The sequence below is a fragment of the Choloepus didactylus genome, chromosome 2 (genome assembly GCF_015220235.1).
Source record: "Choloepus didactylus isolate mChoDid1 chromosome 2, mChoDid1.pri, whole genome shotgun sequence".
Classification (NCBI taxonomy): Eukaryota; Metazoa; Chordata; class Mammalia; order Pilosa; family Megalonychidae; genus Choloepus; species Choloepus didactylus.
In genome coordinates, this window is record NC_051308.1 from 211905202 (window position 1) to 211926558 (window position 21357).

The 21357-nt window shown below is 47.6% G+C and overlaps 1 protein-coding gene across 1 annotated transcript in view; it reads left to right on the forward strand.

Moving 5' to 3' along the window:
* Positions 1 to 1008: 1008 nt before the first annotated feature.
* EPHA10 (EPH receptor A10) overlaps positions 1009 to 21357 on the forward strand; it is a 42700-nt gene continuing 22351 nt past the window's right edge. The window contains exons 1-5 of the mRNA XM_037827680.1: positions 1009 to 1162; positions 3212 to 3276; positions 4054 to 4732; positions 10300 to 10455; positions 10871 to 11221. Coding sequence (XP_037683608.1) covers positions 1057 to 1162; positions 3212 to 3276; positions 4054 to 4732; positions 10300 to 10455; positions 10871 to 11221 — 1357 coding nt within the window. The 5' untranslated portion in view covers positions 1009 to 1056. The remainder of the gene's footprint in view (positions 1163 to 3211; positions 3277 to 4053; positions 4733 to 10299; positions 10456 to 10870; positions 11222 to 21357) is intronic.

Genomic DNA, 21357 nt, shown 5'->3' on the forward strand with positions numbered 1-21357 from the left:
CATATTTCCTTGCAGCTTCCTCAGAGCCGGCTGAACTCTGCTAGGATTGCTCCAACCCTCTGGCAGAGGCCTCGGAGTTCCGGCTTCACCGCTCTCCTGAACAGTCTCCGGGGGTGGGTGAAGTGAGGTGACCAAGGGGGAACCCCAGACTCTGAGAAGACTGGGGAAGGGGCGGGTGTGGGGAATGCTGCCTGTGTCCTGGCAGCAGGAGCAAGAACCCGAGGAAAAGATCGTTCATGAAACATCTACCACCGTCCCCATCCCGGCAGTTTCCCAGTCTCCGAGACGATGCTAGTAGGGTGGGACTTGGTCTCCCACTTCTCTCTCCCTTCTCGAGCAGCTCCCGGGTCGGGCTCGGCCCCGCCCTCCTGCAGCTGTGTGTGTGTGTGTGTGTGTGTGTGTGTGTGTGTGTGTGTGTGCGCGCGCGCGCGCGTGGCGAGGGCGGGGAGAGAAGGGGGCGGGATCGAGCCATGAGCCTCCAGGAACGTGTAAGGCACAGGAAGGGGCCAAGGGCTGGAAAATAGAGGCGCTCCCCAGAGCTTGGTGTCAGGACCACGGGCTTAGAAAGCCCCCACAAGTTCGACGACTCCCTCCTGGGGACAAGGGAGCTTCCCGGCTAGCTCAGAGGCTGAAAGTGTCGCTGCCTCCGCGAGGTTCGCCCCTCTTCAAGCCACGCCCACGTAGCCTACTTCTCGGGAATGGGGAGCTGAGGTTTAGCGCTCTGGGCCACTGACACTAGCACATCCTCCTTCCCAGGGGCCCTATGAGCACTCAACGCTGCCCCACCCCCACCGTTTGAAGACTGGCGGGACCCCTTCCTTGCCCCTCTCCAGTTCAGTGTTCCACCCCTGGCCTATGAGACTCCACCTCTCCACCCTCTGCTGGCGGGGATTGGCGAACCTCCCGCGGCGGTGCCCAGTGATTGGTCCCCATGGATGATGGTGACTGGTGAGACCCCGCCCCCCAGCCGGCTCTGGGATCTGGGGGCACTGCTCAGCGGTGCTGGGGCTGGCGCGGCTTGAGCCGCCACCGCACTGACAGCTCCGTGTGCGGACCATGGAGACCCGCAGCGGCCCACACCCGCTACGCCTGTTCCTCTGTCTGATCCCGCTCTGTCTTGCGCTGCTTTGGGGACCCGGGCTGCCCGGGACCGCCGAGGAAGGTGAGGAGACTGGTGGCTGTGCTTGAAGCCTGGGATACCAAAAGATAGGGGGCTGGAGGAACGGGGATCTGGAGTGCTGGGGGAAGGAGTCGTTGGTGAGACTGGGTATCTATTGATAGGGTTTGAAGCAAGCAGGAAGCAAAGAACTGGAGAGAAAAAGGTGGTCAAGCAAAGGGAAGGGGGACGTAGGGAAGCCTGGGGGTTGAAGACCTGAGAGACTGGGGAAGAAACAGACCAAGAACCGCGAGAGCCAGAGGCAGCAGTTCGGGGGCCGGAGAGACGGACAGGCTGAATGATTGGAAGTGGGAGGTGTGGGGGCTGGGAGATGAGAGCGGAGGAGACAGGGAGATGCAGAGGTAAAATCGAAGTATGAGGGTACGGAAAGGAGTCTGAGTAGCGGGAGATAGGGTCGGGATGGCTGGGTCCCCATGCTGCGTGAGAGCTGGTAGGGGCGCTGTCCGCAGTGCTGAAGCCGAAGCGCGTTAATATCCGGTGCGGTCCGTAGTGCCAGGTTTGGGGTTGCCCGCGGTACCCGAGCCCGCCCCTTCCCTCTAATACTGGATTTGGGGAAGCTGCATGCTCAACTGAATCCAAAGGCGTCATATCCAGGTGCAGTTCTCAGAGCTAAATCCTGAGGAACTGGAATCTGAGCCGTTGACCACCGAGTTGGTCCGGGTGCTGGATCTCTGATGCCATGCAATATGCAGTTCGGATATGCAGTCAGTTGTGCTGAAATCGCAACGCTGTCTGCGGTCCTGGCTGCTATCGCTGACACCTCTGAAGCCAAACCCCTCTTAGAGAGCCTCACTTTGGCAGTCCACCTCTTTGCTTAAGCTCCAAATGAGTAATCCTCCAAGATTTGGGGATGGCTCAGCCTCCTGTCTCTGGGCTGCCAGCTGTTCTGTCCAAACCAGTGCTTCTCTGTGAAGATACTGAGAGCAGGTTGCAGACTACTGATCTGATGCCTCCTGGAGGAAGGAAGTGACTCCTAGCCTCTCTGGTGTAGGAGGGGTCATGTGTTTGCATATAAAAGGGCCCCTGACATTCTTTCAAAGGCAGTGGAGGTGACAGTCCCTGGGAAAGGAACTAGCAAGGAGATAACTTCTTTTTATTTCTCTGGTTGCTGGTAGGGTCTCTCCACTTCATTTCCCCCAGAGACCCTGGAAGTCAAACTAAAAAGGTTCAAGCCTCCTCTATCCCTGTTGACCCAAGACTCAGAAAGGTCCCTGAGTCTGAGAGAATTTGTGGGTATAGATAAGGCATTCCCTGATATATTCATATTCTCCCTCTTCTTGACACTCAAAAGAGGGAGTTACAGACCACTCAATTTTAGAACCAGCCTTAGGAAATTTGCTGTGGGCCGTGTAGGAAACTGAATAATGCCCCCTGCCCCCAATATGTCTATGTCCATTTCCCCTGGAACCTGTAAATGTTACCTTATATGGCAAAAAGAATTTTACTGATGTGATTAGGTTAAGGATCTTGACATAGGGAGATTATCCTGTGTTATCCAGGTGGGCCTGATGGAAACATAATGGTCCTTATAGAAAGATGGAGGAGTCAGAGGAGAAGGTGATTTGATGATGGAAGCAGAGATTGGAGTGATGCACCTTGAAGATAAAGGAAGGGGCCTCAAGCCAAGGAATACAGGTGGCCACTAGAAGCTGAAGAAGGCAAGAAAATGGATTCTCCTCTCATAGCCTCCAGAAAGATCCAGTCTGGCCAACACCTTGACTTTAGCCCAGTAAAACTGATTTCAGAATTCTGACCTCAATAACTGTAAGAGAATAAATTTTTATTTTAAGTTTATGATAATTTGCTAAAACAGCCACAGGAAACTAATACAGACTCCTCCCCTAATGGTTGTGGTGACCTCTCTATGGCCTTGAGCTACTCAGACTCCTTCCAGGGGATTTATGGAGTTGTAAAAACTTGTCTGTGTTCTTCACCAGGATTTCCATCCTCGTAGTTAGCAAATTTGCAGTGACCTCACCAAATGATCTCACTTGCCTGCTAAACTGACAGTCTGGCTTTCTTCCCTCTCTCTAGTAATCCTCCTGGATTCCAAAGCTTCTCAAGCTGAACTGGGCTGGACTGCACTGCCAAGTGATGGGGTAGGTGAAAATCTTCCCCTCCCTGTCTGAGGGATCCTCTGGTGTTCAAGGACTCAGCCCTTTTGCTCCCCATGGTCACATCAGAAAAAGGACTTCCTCAGAGTGTGTGGCCTCCAGCAGCCTTGGTTTCAAGCTGGAGTGGCCTATTAAAAACGTTGAATCTTCAGCCAGTCAGCCAGTCCAAAATAAAAAAAGAACAAACAAGAACTGACTGAGTCTAGAACAGAAATGTGGCATCTGGATGGAGCCAATGCTAGACAGTGCCCTGTGCACAGTAGATCCTCCAAGCAGTTGATTAATAGATTGGCAGAAGCAGCAAGACTTGGAGTCCTAAAAGGCTTGAGAACTTGGGGTGTGGGTAGGGTGATGGGGGCTGTGTGACAGCAGCTTAGAGTAGTAGAAAGAGCACTGGGTGGAGAGTCAGGGACTCCAGGCACCATTCCTAGCTCTGCCACTTATTTTGTACGCATACCTAATCAAGTCTCCCTTCCTCTCTCCCTCCCTTTCCCCCTCCTCCTCCTCCTCCTCCTCTCTCTCTCTCTCTCTTTCTCTGGAGCCTCAGTTTCCCCATCTATAACATTAAGGATTGGGTTCAGTGGTCTCCAAAGTCTTTCTCAGTTTACTATCTTATCATTTCAGGGGGATGTATATAATAGGGAGGCGGTAGCAGAAGCGAAATGATGGGAGAGGGGGTTTTCATTCCAAGTCACTGCCAGGGCTCGACCTCCTGGGGACCCCTTGGTTCTGAGCTGGCCACATCTTTGCTCTTCTCCCCAGTGGGAGGAGATCAGCGGTGTGGACGAACGTGACCGGCCCATCCGCACATACCAGGTGTGCAACGTGCTGGAGCCCAACCAGGACAACTGGTTACAGACTGGTTGGATCAGCCGAGGCCGCGGGCAACGCATCTTCGTGGAGCTGCAGTTTACACTGCGCGACTGCAGCAGCATCCCCGGCGCCGCGGGCACTTGCAAGGAGACCTTCAACGTCTACTACCTGGAAACCGAGGCCGACCTGGGCCGCGGACGTCTCCGCTCCGGCGGCAGCCGACCCCGCAAGATCGACACTATCGCGGCGGACGAGAGCTTCACGCAGGGTGATCTGGGAGAGCGCAAAATGAAGCTGAATACTGAGGTGCGCGAGATCGGCCCGCTCAGTCGGCGGGGTTTCCACCTGGCTTTTCAGGACGTGGGCGCATGCGTGGCGCTGGTCTCCGTGCGCGTCTACTACAAGCAGTGCCGCGCCACCGTGCGGGGTCTGGCGGCGTTCCCAGCCACCGCGGCCGAGGGCGCCTTCTCCACCCTGGTGGAGGTGACCGGAACGTGCGTGGCACATTCGGAAGGGGAGCCGGGCAGCCCCCCGCGCATGCATTGCGGCGCTGACGGCGAGTGGCTGGTGCCAGTGGGCCGCTGCAGGTGCAGTGCGGGATTCCAGGAGCGCGGCAACATCTGTGAAGGTATCAAGCGGACTGGAGGGTTCTGAGGTGGGAGTGTAGCGCAAGTGGCAGCTGGCAGATTGTGATGCAGATGAAAGAGGGAGAAGGGGGAGCAGAGAAGCTGTGGGATCTGGAGCCCAGCGTCCTGACCTTTTATAGAGCTTCCCAGAGCCAGGATCAATGAGTGAAGTTAGTAGGAGATGAATTTGGCTCTATATAGGAAGGTATTAGGGACCTATATTTCAGGCACTGGATAGACACCTCCCACGGGCCTTCTCGTTATTTTCACAGCAATAAAGCGAGTTATTATTTCTGTTTCACAGATGAGAAACAGAGGCTCAGAGAAGTTAATACCTCACCTGCAAAGATAGGACGTGGGAGCCAGGAGTTGATTACAGATTTGCCCAACTCTCAAGTTCTACAATACAGTGCTGCTTTTCCTATGCATAAGATCTGGACACCAGCCATGGGCTGGTGGGATTGGTTGCATAAATGCTGACTGCATTTTAGTTAATGAGCCCCCTATCACTGACAATATCCACGTAAGAGGCAGGAAGAGAGGATTTTTGAGCTCCAGAGAGACTGCACTAGATGACTAATAAGATCACTCAACCCTGATTGAACCGGAGTCATCATGCCCCCTGGAGGAGACCCTCCATGCTGTTGGGTTCTCAGGTCTGTGGGGCTCCAGGAACGTTCTCTTCCCTATCTGTGGCCCTGGGGATTGAGGGCAAGGGTTGGGTCTTGGATGTGTGCACTTAATGATCAAGTGAAGCTTTCTCTAAGCCAGTCATTTTCTGGGTGCCAGGGCAATGAAAGAATCAGACATAGTCCCAGCTCTTGAGAAGCTCACAGTCCAGATGGAAAGGTTGTAAAAATTTAAGTCACAAGAGGGTGATATATGATATAACAGAGGAATAAACAGAGTGGTGGAAGACGGAGGAGGAAGTAACTAAACTTGCTCTCATTCCTTTACTCAAATCATTCCTTCAATATGAATTAAAAACATCCCACATGTATTTACTGAGGGATTGTTTTATTTATACAGACAAATGTCACCATCTCTTCCTTGAGGAGACCTGCAGTTTAGTAAGGCACTCAGAGGCATGAACCTTCCTAAGCTCTCCAGGTAGAGTTAGGATCCACCTCTGTGCTCTCCAGCACCTGCTGCAATCTTTATTTCTGCACTTACCTCCTAGTATTGCACTGATATACTTATGTGTGTTTCTACCACTAGAGTAGGAATTTCTTGAGCTCAGGCACCAGGTCTTAGTCTCTGTAGCCCCAGTGCTTATGACAGGATCTGGTATATGGTAGATGCTCAGCAGAGATGTATTGGGTGAGTGGTGGTTACCATAGGGTGGGGTAAGTGTGAACAGAGATAAGAGGGCCTAAAGAGAACCCATTCTAAGCACGGAGAGGGCTTCCCAGAGATGGTGAGAAGAACTTTATCCCAGGAAGTTGAGAGTATCCTGAGCTAAGGGAATGTGCACAGAAGCATGGAGACAAGAGGGAACATAACGTAGTTGGGGCTCAGTAAGTAAGTCAGTGTGACATGGAGGTGTGAAGAGTGACAGGGCTGAAAAGGGGCGGGGGCAAATCATGAAGGGCCTTGAATATTTGAATAAAGAGCTTGAACTTTATGCTTTAGACCAGTGAGGAGGATTTGAAGCAGGGATCTGACATGTTCAGATTTGTATTTTCGAAAGATCACTTGAGCTGCCACTGCAATGAAAGGACTGGAGGGGGAAGGATTAGGGGCCAGGAGATAAGGGATTAAGATGGTGCAACAGTCCAGAAGGTCTGAAGTAAGAGATCATTGGGAAATGAGGATGCTAATAAGATAGAATCCATAGAACTTGGTGACCATGTGATGTGAGAGGGGAAAGGCATCCCCTTTGACTCATATGCTTCGTGGGGATTGAATAAACAGAGGAGCCATTCGCTGGGGTAGAGAACACAGGACATGGGTGTATTTATGGTGTTCAGTGTGTCTTCAAGTGGAGGTAGCTAGAAAGTGGATCTGGAGCTCAGGAAACGGGTCTGGCCTGGTGGTTTGGTAACCAGCGACACATATGATACTTGAAGCTGTGGATGTGGTTGGTACAGTCCAGGGAGAGTGTGAGAAGTATGAAGAAAGAGGGTCAACAACGAAGACTCATAGAACAGCAAAAACAGCAAGATATAAGGAAAAATCAGAAGAAAAGGAGCCCATGAAAAACACAGAGGGAGTGGCCAGAGTTGCGAGGAGAAACAGGTGCATGTGATGTCCTGACAGTCAAGGGAGATGGAGGCATCCAGAAGGAAATGGCCTGGAGTGCTGGTGAGCCATCAGTTAAGTGAGGACTGGAGAATGTCCAGTTGGTGGCCTTGGTGAGAGCAGTTTCAGAAGATTGAGGGATGAGAGAAGTTGAGGGGCTAGAGTTAGGGAATGTAAACAACTTTCTAGAAATCTGCATTTCAAGGGGAAGAAAAGATTGATAACTTGAAAAGCACATTGGATTAAAGACGATTATTGTAGCTTGGAGAGATTTCTTTACATGCTGAAGTGAAAGAATCTGTGGGATACCAAGTGAGAGGTGGTGGAAGCAGTCTACACTAGTGGGAAGAAGTATTTTGTCACTGATGTCCATTAAAATTGCTGGCACATGTTGCTAATAAAAAGCAAGCCAACTTTTAAGGCAATTTTATTATTGTTTTTAAATACTCTATAAACAGTGCACTGCTTTATTTTCTCCACCTGAAAGGGACCACTTTTACTGCTTTTCCTGCTCCACCCCCTTGATACATCACCAGAAAGAGCCAGTAGAGAAGGTAGGGTGTTAAGATACAGGAGGAACCATGACTGATGGAATTTAGCATTTAAGGAGGTGAAGGGGAGGGATACAGAATGAAGGTACAGAAGCTGGCCTTCAACAGGGGGTGGCTCATCCCTTCCTCTAGGTCTGGAGGGAAGAAGTTGAGGGAAGATGGATGTGGGTGGAGGTGTTTTATGGGTTTGATGACCAGATGTTGAGGGAATCAGCAACTGATGGCCTCTTTTCCCCCAGTGACATTGGAGGGAGGGCATCTGTACCATTAGACAGAAGGATCGCTCTCCATCTTATTCACTGCTGAATCTCTAATGCCTAGAATGTCACTTGGCTTAAAGCAGATCTAGTATTTGTAGAACAAAGGATCAGAGACTGGAAGAGAAGGCTTGGATCCACACTGGGAAATGAGATCCACTTCTCAGCTGTGCTGACCTCCCTGCCCCAGGGCTGAGATGGGACAAAAGACACTTATAGTGGCATCAACTCTGCCTTGGGGATTGGTGAGCTGGGGAAGATGCCATGAAGCATCATAGGGGAGGTATAATTTGGATTGGGGTTTGAAGAAAGTATAGGAGTTTGCTAAGAGAGAAAGGGTAATGGACAAGACCCAGGGGTATAAAAGGAAGAGTTCAACATGGCATGGGTAGGGTGAGTGGCAGTGGGGAGCTGCTGGAGGGTTTTAGGAAGTGAAATGGTCATATTTGTCTTTACGAAGTTGAGGCCTTCAATATGCCTTCTCCAGCTAAGAACAGACAGACCCCTCTTTAAAGGTAGTTGGATGTGGACAAGGGGATACGAACTAAGATTTTCTTTTCCCCTTCTTGTTCCCCTATTTAGTGAGCCAATCTTCCATTTCTCCTCTCCCAGCCACTGGAGGGTGAGTGCCCCATTAAAAACAAAGAACACTAGCAAAGACTGTATGGCTACTGCTAGGAAAGTTGCATGAGGTCCTGGCCTGTAGGAGTTGAACTAGATGACCTCTGAAAGACTGATTTTGACCTTGAGGAAGAGACATAGGGGGCTGCAGTCAGGAGTCATTTCTGGAGTCTGTTCCCCAACACAAACCACTTTAAAAAGAGCCTCTAAAAGTAGAGATAACCACTGCAGGTCCCATCAGGGACCACTCATCTCTAGGACAGTGGACCACCCCACATGCATGCAGGGGAGGGCAGTCTAGCATTCTTTCCCTACTCCTGTGAGGCCCTGCGAACAGAGCTCTTTCTTCACAACAGACGTGGGCAGGCCCTGGTTATTACGCCCATTTGACTGGTGGTTCCTTGAAGCCAGAGAGGTACAAAGAGTGGCAGAGCTAACACTGGAACCCAGGCCTTCTGAGTCCCAGCTGCCTACCAGACCATGATGTCTGCTGGCTCTATGCTTTGTTCTGAAGGCAGAGACTTCTGAAGGCTCCTAGGTGCCGAGGGCCTCCCCCAAATTGTGTTGCCCAAGACTCTAGGCAAGATGGACCCTCCCAAGCTTTGCAGACAGTGGAAATCCTTAGTCCTCTCCCCTCATCTCCCAGACAAGTTGGAAGTTCTTCCTGCAGTCCAGCATGCATCCCTTTTGTTGTACACCATACTGGAGAGCAGCCACCATTCCATCAACAGCTAAGCTAGAAGGGAGGACAGAGGAACTCCGGCAGGGGCCAGGGAACAAGGTGAGAACTATCCAAGCTTTGAGAGGAGGAATCAGCAGCCACTGCCTCCGTCCTGGGCCCAGCTGGTGAAAAAAAAAAAAATTAAGTGGGTGTTTAGCAGTTTCCACTTCAGGCCTGTGAGGGAGGAACAATAATTACTATCATTATTTTGTATATGTGGTCTCTACTGGGCTAAGCAGCTTGTGCGTTTTATCTCAGTTAATCTTCCAGCAATCTTTGAGGTAAGTGTTCTACACAAGACTCAGAGAGATCAACCAACTTGCCACAGGCCACACAGCAAACAGGTGTCACTGAGACAGAAAAGCTGTGCTCTTACCAACTGGGCCAGGGCTCATGTTTTGGGTGGGGAGAGGGAACAGAGCAAGGCAAAGTTCCTGAGCAGGTGTCAAGACTAGAAGCAGGTCTGACTCACGGGCCAGAGAACTTTCACTCTCCTCTCTCCATCTTTTCCATTTCACTGGGCTGGCTTCACTTTCAAACTGAAACCAAGGGTGTGAGTTGGGAATTTATGGCACATTAACCCTCAAAAGGTGGTGGTGGTGGGATGGTGAGCTTTGACAACAATGCGTGTGTGTCTCTCTCTTAGAGTGTCCCCGGGAAACCGTGGAACAATCTTTGGAGGCACCTCTATCATCCTGGAAAGTTCGGGATCAGGGCAGGGGTGAGCTGGGCTCATTTTCCTCCAAAGGGTATTAGGGCAGTATGGTGTGGTGAAGAGTGTGGACTCTGAAGCCAGTCTGCTTGGGTTCGAATCTCACTGTTGGGTTCCAATTTCAGCTGTGGGACATTGGACAGGGTACTTAGCCTCTCTGAGCCTTAGTTTCATCATTTTAAAAATGGGGTAAAGTTCATACCTCATGGATTGGTGTGAGGATTAAGTGACTTAATAGAAGTAAAACGCTCCGATGTCGCTGGCACACATTATGTGCCTACGAAGGGCTGGGTTGTTCAGTCAGGAGATGCCACCCCACGGGGTAGTCCTGGAGTAGCTGAGTCCCCCGACTCTCCCCACCAGAATTCGAGAAGATGAACCCCGCTCTAAGGAGGGCAGGAAGGAAAGTAGGGGAGAGAGAAACTTGGAGGGAGCCCCCTCCTTCTCACGCGGCCCCTCCCCGCAGCCTGTCCCCCAGGGTTTTACAAGGTGTCCCCGCGGCGGCCCCTCTGCTCGCCGTGCCCAGAGCACAGCCGGGCCCTGGAAAACGCCTCCACGTTCTGCGTGTGCCAGGACAGCTATGCGCGCTCGCCCACCGACCCGCCCTCGGCGTCCTGCACGCGTGAGTCCCGCTCCTGGCTGGATTCCGGGGGCTGGGGGAGGGGTAGGTCCGTGAGGAAGAGGAGGAGGTTGAGGTGAGGGCGTGGTGCGGGCGGGCCTGGCGACAAACGACCCGACGGCGGTGAGCGGGGCTGGGTGGGGCAGGGGACTTCTGGGTGGGGATGGAGGTCGGGACCCCGGATTGGAAGAACCAGGACAGCTGGGAAAGTCCAGATGAGGGGACGAGGTTAGGATTCTCGACGGATCACCGAGTAGGGCGTCCCCGCCCTCGCCTCACCCCACCCCCCAGCTCCCGCCCCTCTGTTCCAGCCCCCATCGCTGACCGCCTCCCACCCCCTCACTGGCCCCCACCCCCAGCCCTCTCCCCGCTCGCCCGACTCACCGCGCCTGGGTCCACGCCCCTTGTGCCGCCCCAGGGCCGCCGTCGGCGCCGCGGGACCTGCAGTACAGCCTGAGCCGCTCGCCGCTGGCGCTGCGGCTCCGCTGGCTGCCGCCGGCCGACTCGGGCGGACGCTCGGACGTCACCTACTCGCTGCTGTGCCTGCGCTGCGGCCGCGAGGGCCCGGCGGGCGCGTGTGAGCCGTGCGGGCCGCGCGTGGCCTTCGTGCCGCGCCAGGCCGGGCTGCGCGAGCGCGCCGCCACGCTGCTCCACCTGCGGCCCGGGGCGCGCTACACCGTGCGCGTGGCCGCGCTCAACGGCGTCTCGGGCCCGGCGGCCGCCGCGGGAGCCACCTACGCGCAGGTCACCGTCTCCACCGGGCCCGGGGGTAAGGCTGCCCAGCGCGCCGGGAGCATACTCCCCATCCCTTCCGCGAGTCACTCCCTGCCTTCCACACTCCGCACCGTCCCCGCGCAGCCTCTGTCCGTCCTGCAGGGAGCATGCCCGCCCCCCGCAGCCACCCCAAGTAAAGTACAATTAGTGCAAATGCCGTCCCGCCTCGAAACAAGCTCCTAGCGTCTCGCCAGTAGAAGGAGTGAACATCGAAATTCCTGACCCTGGTGGCGTACACCGAGGGTCAGCCTCCTTCCCGCAGTCCACTAGGGAGCGACTGGGCGCTTTGGTGACTCCTTGCCCCTCCGCCGAAGAGAGGATGTGAGCGTTTCAGTGAGTTGACAGGAGCCAGTGGGCGCTGCGCCTTTTCCGGACCTTGTCGCAGAAAGCCTTTGTCTCATCCCCAACCCTGAGTTTGCATGGTCTCTAATTTCCCAAGGAAATAGTGATGAGAAGTGCCTTAATCTTTTGCCACCACCACCACCCTCTTTCAAAAATTTCAGTAGGAAGCAGAGTCACACCTTCTCTTCTGTCTCAGAAAAGAAAGGTCCTGGCGTGTGGCCCTAACTCCATGCCTCGGCCTCCACAAGGATTTTGGTGCAAAGGTCACCCTCTTTCCTGGTCCTGGGAAAGTGTAAGGAAGCACGTAGGGGCAGGCTATAGTGGCAGTACAATCCATTTTTCAGCACCTAACTGTCAAATTTCCGAATCTAGGATTGAAATAAGTAAGTGCAGACCTACAACCCTTTTATACTACAGCTTCTTGGTTCTTGGAATTAACTTTTGATGTGTCTCTCACTCAGCTGGGGTACTCTGAAGTAATATTTTCAAGAATGGTGAGTGGTATGGGTTCTAAGTCTTTCCATATCTAAGCAGACCCTCCCTTGCTAACACACAGGGAAGATAAATTGATCTGTGATCCTACTTCCTTGTCTGCTGGCAGTTTGTTTTCCAGACAAGTCTGAGCTCAGGGTCATTTTCATTCTTTTGTAAGGAGCTTTTTTTTTTTTTTTTTTAATGTATCTTTGGATAATTCTGTGCAAATCAAAGTTTTAACCAATTTGGATCTCTTTTCAGTGAATTTTTTTGGGGTCACAGTGCACCTTTAGATCTGTATAACTTTTTCTTATCCAGGAAAAAGCCTTCTTCAGGTATTGCTTTGATTAGGACTTCTGATTGCTCCAAAATCTCTCTTAAGATTTAACATTGCTATTGCATTTACGTTTAAAAAATTCAGTATAAAAAAAGAGAAAAGCATCCATAATCCTATTACCCAGAGATAAACTATTGATTTCTTAGAGTATGCTTGTCCAGACGTTTTTCTGCCTATCTCTGTAGCCTTATCTGTATTTGTTTTGATTTGCTAAAGCTACTTGTGCTGGTTTGGATGTATTATGTCCCCCAAAACGTCATTATCTTTGATGCAGTCTTGTGTGGGCAGGAAACCGTTGGTGTTGAGTGGGTTGGAGACTTTTGATTGGATGTTTCTGTGGAGATGTGATCACTCAATTGAGGGCGAGATCTTTCTTTGGATAATTCCCATGGAGGTGTGGCCCTGTCAATTCAGCATGGGCCTTGATTAGTTTACTGGAGCACTGTAGAAGCTCAGACAGAAGGAGTGAGCTTGCTACAGCCAAGAGGAACACTTTGAAGAATGCACAGGAGCTGAGAGAGTAGCTGCAGATGAGAGACAGTTTGAAGATGGCTGTTGAAAGTAGACTCTTGCTCTGGAGAAGCTAAGAGAGGACAAACACCCCAAGAGCAACTAAGAGTGATATTTTTGAGGAAAGGCAGCCTAGAGAGGAATGTCCTGGGAGAAAGCCATTTTGAAACCAGAACTTTGGAGTAGACACCAGCCATGTGCTTTCCCAGCTAACAGAGGTTTTACGGACACCATTGGCCATCCTCCAGTTAAGGTACCCAATTGCTGATGTGTTACCTTGGACACTTTATGGCCTTAAGACTGTAACTGTGTAACCAAATGAATCCCCTTTTATAAAAGCCAGCCCATCTCTGGTGTTTTGCATTCCAGCAGCATTAGCAAACAGGAACACTACTGGGATGCAATATACTAGAAAATCTCAATGGGGATTTATTAAGTTACAGATTTACAGTTCAAAGGCCATGGAAATGTCCAATTTAAGGCATCAAGAGGAAAATACCTTCTCTGAGGAAGGGCAGCTGACATCCGGGGTTCCTCTGTCACATGGGTAAGCACATGGTGACATCTGCTGGTCCTTCTTTCCTGGGTTCTGGTTTCATTAGCTCTCTCCAAAATGTCTCTGGGCTTCTGTGGGCATTTTTCTCTCTCTTGTCCTCAAAAAGGACCCCAGTAAAGGGATTAAGACCCACTCTGAATGGACTGGGTCACATCTCAATTGAACCAAAAAAAGTCCCGCCCACAATAGGTCTGCCCCCACAGGGATGAATTAAAAGAACATGGCCTTTTGAGAGGTACATAACAGCTCCAAACCAGCACACTGTGTACTATAAGATCCTTTTTGTATAAAATATATCATACAAATAATTATCTGATATTTCCTATTAACAATCTTAACTGTTGTTCTGATATAGATGGATTTTAATATTATGTAAAAGAAATAATCTCCTATTTCCATTTTATTAATAAAAATACTAAGCTTCCACTGATTGACTACTGCTTTGTCTAAGGCACTGTGCAGTATGATTTTCTACATTAGTTCATTTAAATGGAATGATATTAATCTTTCAAATGATGAAACTGAGGTCTGAGAGGTCAAGTGAATTGTCCCATGTCACTTACTAAGTAGAAAGGCCAGTCTTTGAATGAAGGTCTGTCTGCCACCAAAGCCTTGTGCTTTTAATCCCTAGGCCATGTACTACTTCCAGTTTTTACCGAACTTTTTTTTTTAAATCAGGAATGGAGGTTAATTTTATGGAAGCTTCTTAAGCATCTTTCAAGATGACCACATATTTTTTCTCCTTTGACCTAGCAGTATGATGAATTCCATTAGTGAATTTTCAGTGCTAACTATCTCTGCATTCCTGGAATATATCCTCCTGGAGATGAATGCATTATTCCTTTAATATTTAGCTGAATTCATTTGTTTATGTTTTGTTTAAGATTTTTTCCATCTACATTCATCAGTGAGATTGGTCTAATGCTTTTTAGTGTGTTCTTGTTAAATTTTGATGCTATGGTAATGCTGACTTTGTAAAAAGCATCAGGAAAAATCTCTTTTTCTCTGTTCTGAAATAGTTTAATTAGCAGTATTGTATATTCTTTGAAGGTATGAAAAACCTTTTTTAGGGGAAGAGGGGGAGTTGGATGATTTACACAATTTTTCCATAATCATACTTCTTCTCAAGTAAGATTTATTAGTTTGTACTTTTATAGAAAATCTTTCAATCATCTTTTTCTAATTTTTTATCCCAGAAATGTATTTTTTAATGCTTTCTTCAATATCGGGAGTTAACTCTACTTTCTCTTTTCTGATATTGGGTGCTTACGATTTTTCTCCTTTTTTCTCAATTATCCTTGTGGGAAGTTTGTTTATTATATGGGTTATGACAAAGAATCAGCTCTTAAGTGTATCAATTCCACTGCTCTTTACTTTTGTCACTTACTTTATAGTTTTATCTTGATTGATATCATCTTCCTGTTTTCCTTAAGTCTTTTCCTAGATGAACTCAGTGCTTATTTTTTATGTTACTTTTTAAAATCTATGTATTTTCCTCTGAGTACAGTTTTGGCCACATCCAATAAGTTTTTATATATAATATTATCACTGTTGTTAGTATTGCAGGGTTTTCTTGAGCTATAATTCACATATCATAAAATTCACCCTTTCAAAGTGTATGATTCAGTGGTTTTTCATATATTCACATGGTTGTGCAGCCATCACTACTGTCTAATTCCAGAACATTTTTATCACCTCCAAAAGAAACCCTATTCCCATTAGTAGTCACACACATACACACACACACACACCCCACACACACACTACCTTCTGCCTTTGGCAACCACTAAGCTGCTTTCTGCCTGTATGGATTTGCCTGTACTGGGCATTTCATAAAAATGGAACTGCAGTAAATGTGGACTTTTGTGTCTGACACCTTTCACTGGATATAATGTTTCAAGGTCCATGCATGTTGTAGCATGTATTAGTACTTCATTCCTGTGGTGGCTTGGAGCTGTGTACCCCAGAAAAACATGTTCTTAAACTTAATCCATTTCTGTGGGTGTGGACCCATTGTAAATAAGATCTCTTCAAGATGTTACTTCAATTATGGTGTGGCCCAAATGAATCAGGTTGGGCTTTAATCGGGATTACTGGAGTCCTTTATAAGCAGAATGAAAGTCAGACAGAAAAAAAGCCAGAGGGAGCATCCAGAATCGAATCCAGAAGTCAGTGGAATCCGGAAGCCAGAAGTGGTTGCCATGTGCATTGCCATGTGACAGAAAAGCCAGGGACCAGACAGCCAGCCCCAGAATGCCACGGTCTTCAGGGAGAAAGCATCGCCTTGCTGATGCCTCAGTTTTGGACTTCTCTTGCCTCAAATCTGTGAGCCAATTAATTCCTGTTGTTTGAGCCAACCAATTGCATGGTATTTGTGTTTAGCAGCCAGGAAACTGAGACTGCTTTTGCTACTGAGCAGTAAGGTGCTGTTATTACAAATATGTAAAATGTGAAATGGCTTTGGAATTGGGTAATGAGTAGGGGCTGGAAGAATTGTGAGGTGCTTGATAGAAAAATCCTAGATTGCTTTGAAGAGACTGGTGGTAGAAATATAGATGTTAAGGGTACTTCTAACAAGGCCTTAGAAGGAAATGATGAATGTGTTATTGGAAACTGGAAGAAAGGTGTTCTGGTTTGCTAATGCTGCTGGCATGCAAAATACTAGAAATGGATTGGCTTTGTAAAGGGGGTTTATTTGGTTACAAATTTGCAGTCTGAAGGCCATGAAAATGTCCAAATTAAGGCATCAACACTAGTATACCTTCACCAAAGGAAGGCCAATGGTGTCTGGAAAACCTCTGTTAGTTGGGAAGGCATGTGGCTGGTGTCTGCTGATCCTGGGTTTTGTTCTAGCTCCTCTCTCAGCTCCTGTACATTCATCAAAATGTTGCTCTTGGGGTGTGTTCTAGTTTGCTAATGCTGCTAGAATGCAAAACACTAGAATGGATCGGCTTTTATAAAAGGGGGTTTATTTGGTTGCACAGTTACAGTCTTAAGGCTATAAAGTGTCCATCAACAAAGGGTACCTTCACTGGAGAAAGGCCATTGGCATCCAGAAAACCTCTGTTAGCCGGGAAGGCACATGGCTGGTGTCTGCTCACTCTCAGGTTGCGTTCAAAATGGCATTCTCCAAGATGTCTGCATCAGCTTCCAATGGCCATCTCCAAAATGTCTGTCTCAGCTCCAGCTAGCTGTGAGCTCCTTCTGTCTGAGCTTTTATAGAGCTGCAGCAAACTAACCAAGGCCCATGCTGAGTGGGCAGGGCCACACCTCCATGGAAATTACCCAATCAGAGTTATCACCTGCAGTTGGGTGGATCACATCTCCATGGACACAACCTAATCCAAAGTTTCCAACTTAATAACACTAATATGGAGTTTGGGAGGATCCAAGATGGCAGCATAGAGAGAAGTGGAAGCTAAGTAGTCCCCCTGGAACAGCTAAAAAAAAAACCAGAAACAACTAGTACATAATCCGGAATAACTGCAGGGGGACAAACGTGACCGTCCACTCATCATACACTAACCTGAATTGGGAGGACTGCCCGAGATCACAGCATAAAACCTGTAAGTAAGAACTGCGGATCCAAATCAGGAGACCCCTCCCCCACAGCCTGAGCTGCAAAGCCTCATGGTGCCAGAGAGAAGCTTTCTCCTAGCAAGCGAATATAGCTCAGCTGAGCTCCAGCTGGGGTTTTAATTAGCGAGTGCAAACTGCTCCCTACGAGGTGCAAGTCCCCAACAAATAGACAGAGGCTTTGGGTGATGACTGACCTTGGAGAGCCGAAGGGTCGCCTCGGACTAGCTCTGTTCCTTTTTCGACTCACTGGAGAAAGCCTCAGCCATTCTCAGTTCCCAGTTCTGTGACCCAGACAGGGGTGTGGCACAGGCAGAGAGAGACCATTGAAATGCTAATGACCTCCCCCTAAGGCGTCTATCTTCTCTAAGAGAAAAGGGGTGGGGCCCAGCTTTACTACCTGCCTTTCGTTCAGAACTTACACCAGTCAAGAATTATAGGCTAATCTTTGCATCAGGCAGAGAGTGCCCGATGGCCCGGGGCTTCCCTTGAGGGACGACACACACTAGTGACATAGCACAGCCTTCCCTCAGCAGAGGTCCTGGAAGATCACAGCTGAAAAGGGGGGCCCGCTCAGAAAACCCAGGGATGCTACATAATTGCTGGTGGTTTGTGGGTCAGCAACAGAGAGGGTCTGGGGCAGAACTGAAATGAAGGCTTAGACTCTTGCAGCGGCCTTGAATCTCCGGGAACACCTGAGAGGTTTGAATATTAAAGTGACACTGCCTCCCTGACCACCCATACGCACCCCGTTCAGGGCAGACAGCTCCAACAACAAACCCAAACTGAGTTCACCAATGGAACCCCATAAAAATCATTTCCCCACAAACCACAGAGTTGGGGAGAACTGACTTGAGGGGTATAGGTGACTCACAGATGCCACCTGCTGGTTAGTTGGAGAAATGTATGCCATCAACTTGTATTCTGAAAAATTAGATTGGTATTTTTTTTTTTTTTTACAACTTGAAAGAACTCTGTCAAGCAAAGCAAATGCCAAGGGGGCAAAAACAACAGAAAATTTTAATGCATATGATAAAACAAGACGATATGGAGAACACAATCCCAAACACCCAAATCAGAATATCAAAAGAGACACAGTACTTGGCACAGTTAATCAAACAGTTACAATTGAGGAATGAAAACATGGCACAGGATATAAAAGACATGAAGAAGACCATGCAGCAGGATAAAAGGGACATAAAGAAGACCTTAGCAGAGCATAAAGAAGAAATTGCAAGATTAAATAAAAAAATAGAAGATCTTATGGAAATAAAAGAAACTGTTGGCCAAATTTAAAAGACTCTGCATACTCATAATACAAGATTAGAGGAAGCTGAACAATGACTCAGTGTCCTAGAGGTCCAAAGAACAGAAAATGAAAGAACAAAAGAAAGAATGGAGAAAAAAATTGAAAAAATTGAAAAGGATCTCAGCGATATGATAGATAAAATAAAACGTCCAAATTTAAGACTCATTGGTGTCCCAGAAGGGGAAGAAAAGGGTGAAGGTCCAGAAAGAGTATTCAGATAAATTGTTGGGGAAAACTTCCCAAATCCTCTACACAGTATAAATATACAAAGCATAAATGCCCAGTGAACTCCAAATAGAATAAATCCAAATAAACCCACTCCAAGACGTATTCTGATCAGACTCTCAAATACTGAAGAGAAGGAGCAAGTTCTGAAAGCAGCAAGAGAAAAGCAATTCACCACATACAAAGGAAACAACATAAGATTAAGTTGTGACTACTCAGTGGCCACCATGGAGGCGAGAAGGCAGTGGCATGACATATTTAAAACTCTGAGAGAGAAAAATTTCCAACCAAGAATACTTTATCCAGCAAGACTCTCCTTCAAATTTGAGGGAGAGCTTAAATTTTTCACAGACAAACAAATGCTGAGAGAGTTTGCCAATAAAAGACCTGCCCTACTTCAGATATTAAAGGGAGCCCTACCGATAGAGAAACAAAGAAAGGAGAAAGAGATATAGAGAATTTTAACAGACATATGTAGACCCTTACATCCCAAATCACCAGGACACTCATTTTTCTCTAGTGATCACAGATCTTTCTCCAGAATGGACCATATGCTGGGACATAAAACAAGCCTCAATAAATTAAGAAACAAAACAAAACAAAAAAACAATTGAACATATTCAAAGCACAGTCTCTGACCGCAATGGAATACAAGTGGAAGTCAATAATTTTTGAATTGTAACTCCACTATTTACTTCCTACATGATATAAAATACACAAACTCTAATGACAAATCAGTGGTTTTGAACTCAATGTAAAATATGTAATTTTTGACAAGAACTATATAAAGGTGGGGGAATGGAGAAGTATAGGTACATAGTTTATGTGTCCTATTGAAATTAAGTTGGTATCAAAGAAAAACAAGGTTGTTACGGATTTAAGAGTTTAATTTTAAGCCCCACAGTAAACACAAAGAAATTATCAGAGAATTTGACCATAGAGATGAAAAGTAGAGTATGGGTTAAGAGAAATGGGGGAAGGGGCAACGGGGAGTTAAGAAATGAGTGTAGGGTTGCTGTTTGAGGTGAAGGGAAATTTCTAGTAATGGATGGTGGGAAGGTGATAGCATTACAACATTCTAAATGTGATTAATCCCACTAATGGGATGCTAGGGAAGGGGTGGAATGGGAAGATTTAGGCTGTATGTATGTTTCCACAATTGAGGAAAAAAAAAAAAAAGACAGTCTAAATAGATGACAATTGAATATCAAGGATGACCCTGGATGGGATCTGAGGATGGAGGACAGGAGGCTCAAAGGGACACAGTTGAGACATAAGGAAAAGGAAATACAGAATGTAAGCTTTGTATCATTGTTGAATCTCTTGTACTTCTTAGCTGCGCTTAATGGGATTGCATAAAAGAATGTTCTTGTTCATGTAATTGTATATGTGAATTATAGTGTTTGTTCAAGGATGTGTGCAGCTAGCTCTCATATGTTCAGAAGACAGAGCAATAGATGATGGATGATAGGGAGGGAGGGAGGGAGGGAAAGAAATAGCGGTGTGACAACATGTTAAAGTTAGTGGATCGGGGTATTGGGGGGGAGGTCAGGGAATGCTGGAGTTCTGTGTATGGGGTTTGTATTGTTTTTGCAACTGTTCCTATAACTTTGAATTTATTTCAAAATAAAATGTAAAAAAAATAAAAAAAATAAAAAAATACCACTAATATGTCTGCCCCTATAAGAATACATTAAAGAATATGGCTTTTTCTGGGGGACATAATATGTATAAACTGGCACAGGGTGTTCTGTCCTTTTTTAGCTTCTCCGGAGCAAACTCTGGGCTGGCATCTCTAAAGCATCAGAAGTCTGCTTTCAATGGCTGTCTCCATGATGTCTCTCTTAGCTGGAGCACTGAACTCCTTCTGTCTGAGCTCTTATAGGGCTCCAGTAAACCAATCAATAGCCACACTGAATGGGGGGGCCCACAGCTCCATGGAAATAATCTAATCAAAATTATCACCTATATTTGGGTGAGTCACATCTCCGTGGAAACAACCTAATCCAGATATCCCACAAGATTGGATTAAAACATGTCTTTTGGAGGGACATAATATATCCAAACCAGCACAAAAGGCAATCCTTGTTACAAAGTGGCAGAGAATTTGGCAAAATTGAGTTCTGATTTTGGATGGAAGTAAAACTAGAAGGTGATGAATTTGAATATTTAACTGAGGAGATTTCCAAGCTAAGTGTGGAAATTGTAGCCTAGTTTCTTCTTGCAGCTTACAGTAAAATGCAAGAGGAAAGTGATAAGCTGAGAACTAAACTCTTAATCACAGAAAAACCAGCAATTGATGGTTTGGAAAATTCTGAGCCTTTCCAGATAGTGTCCACTGAGGCTAGGGACAGAAGCGGCTGGAGTAGGGACCTCCCTGAGCTTTCAGGAAGTGTGTCCCTGGAGGACAGGGCTCCATGTGAGGGTCTAACGGAACATGGGTCCAGCCAACCATGTTAGTGGAAGTCAGGATTGGATATACAGTTATGCAGGAAGGATCTATGGAAAGTCCTTCTGTCTGATGTCTTGGACCCCTGTGAACTGCACGCAAAGCTGAGAAGGTTTTTGAGAAATATGTATGAGCAGAACCACTGTCAGCCTGGACTGAAAAGGACAGAGAAGGAGCAGATTGAAGGAAGAATGACTTTAAGTGCAGAACAAGGGAAGCCGAGGAGGTCTGGACAGAAGAGATCTCCCTGGGCCAAGAGAGTGGACCCACCCATGTGTGTGGAAAGGGCAGGTTCACCCTGGCATTTGGAGAGGGTGGGGCTTATGCCCTGTTTTTCAGGGAGAGTGCTGCCA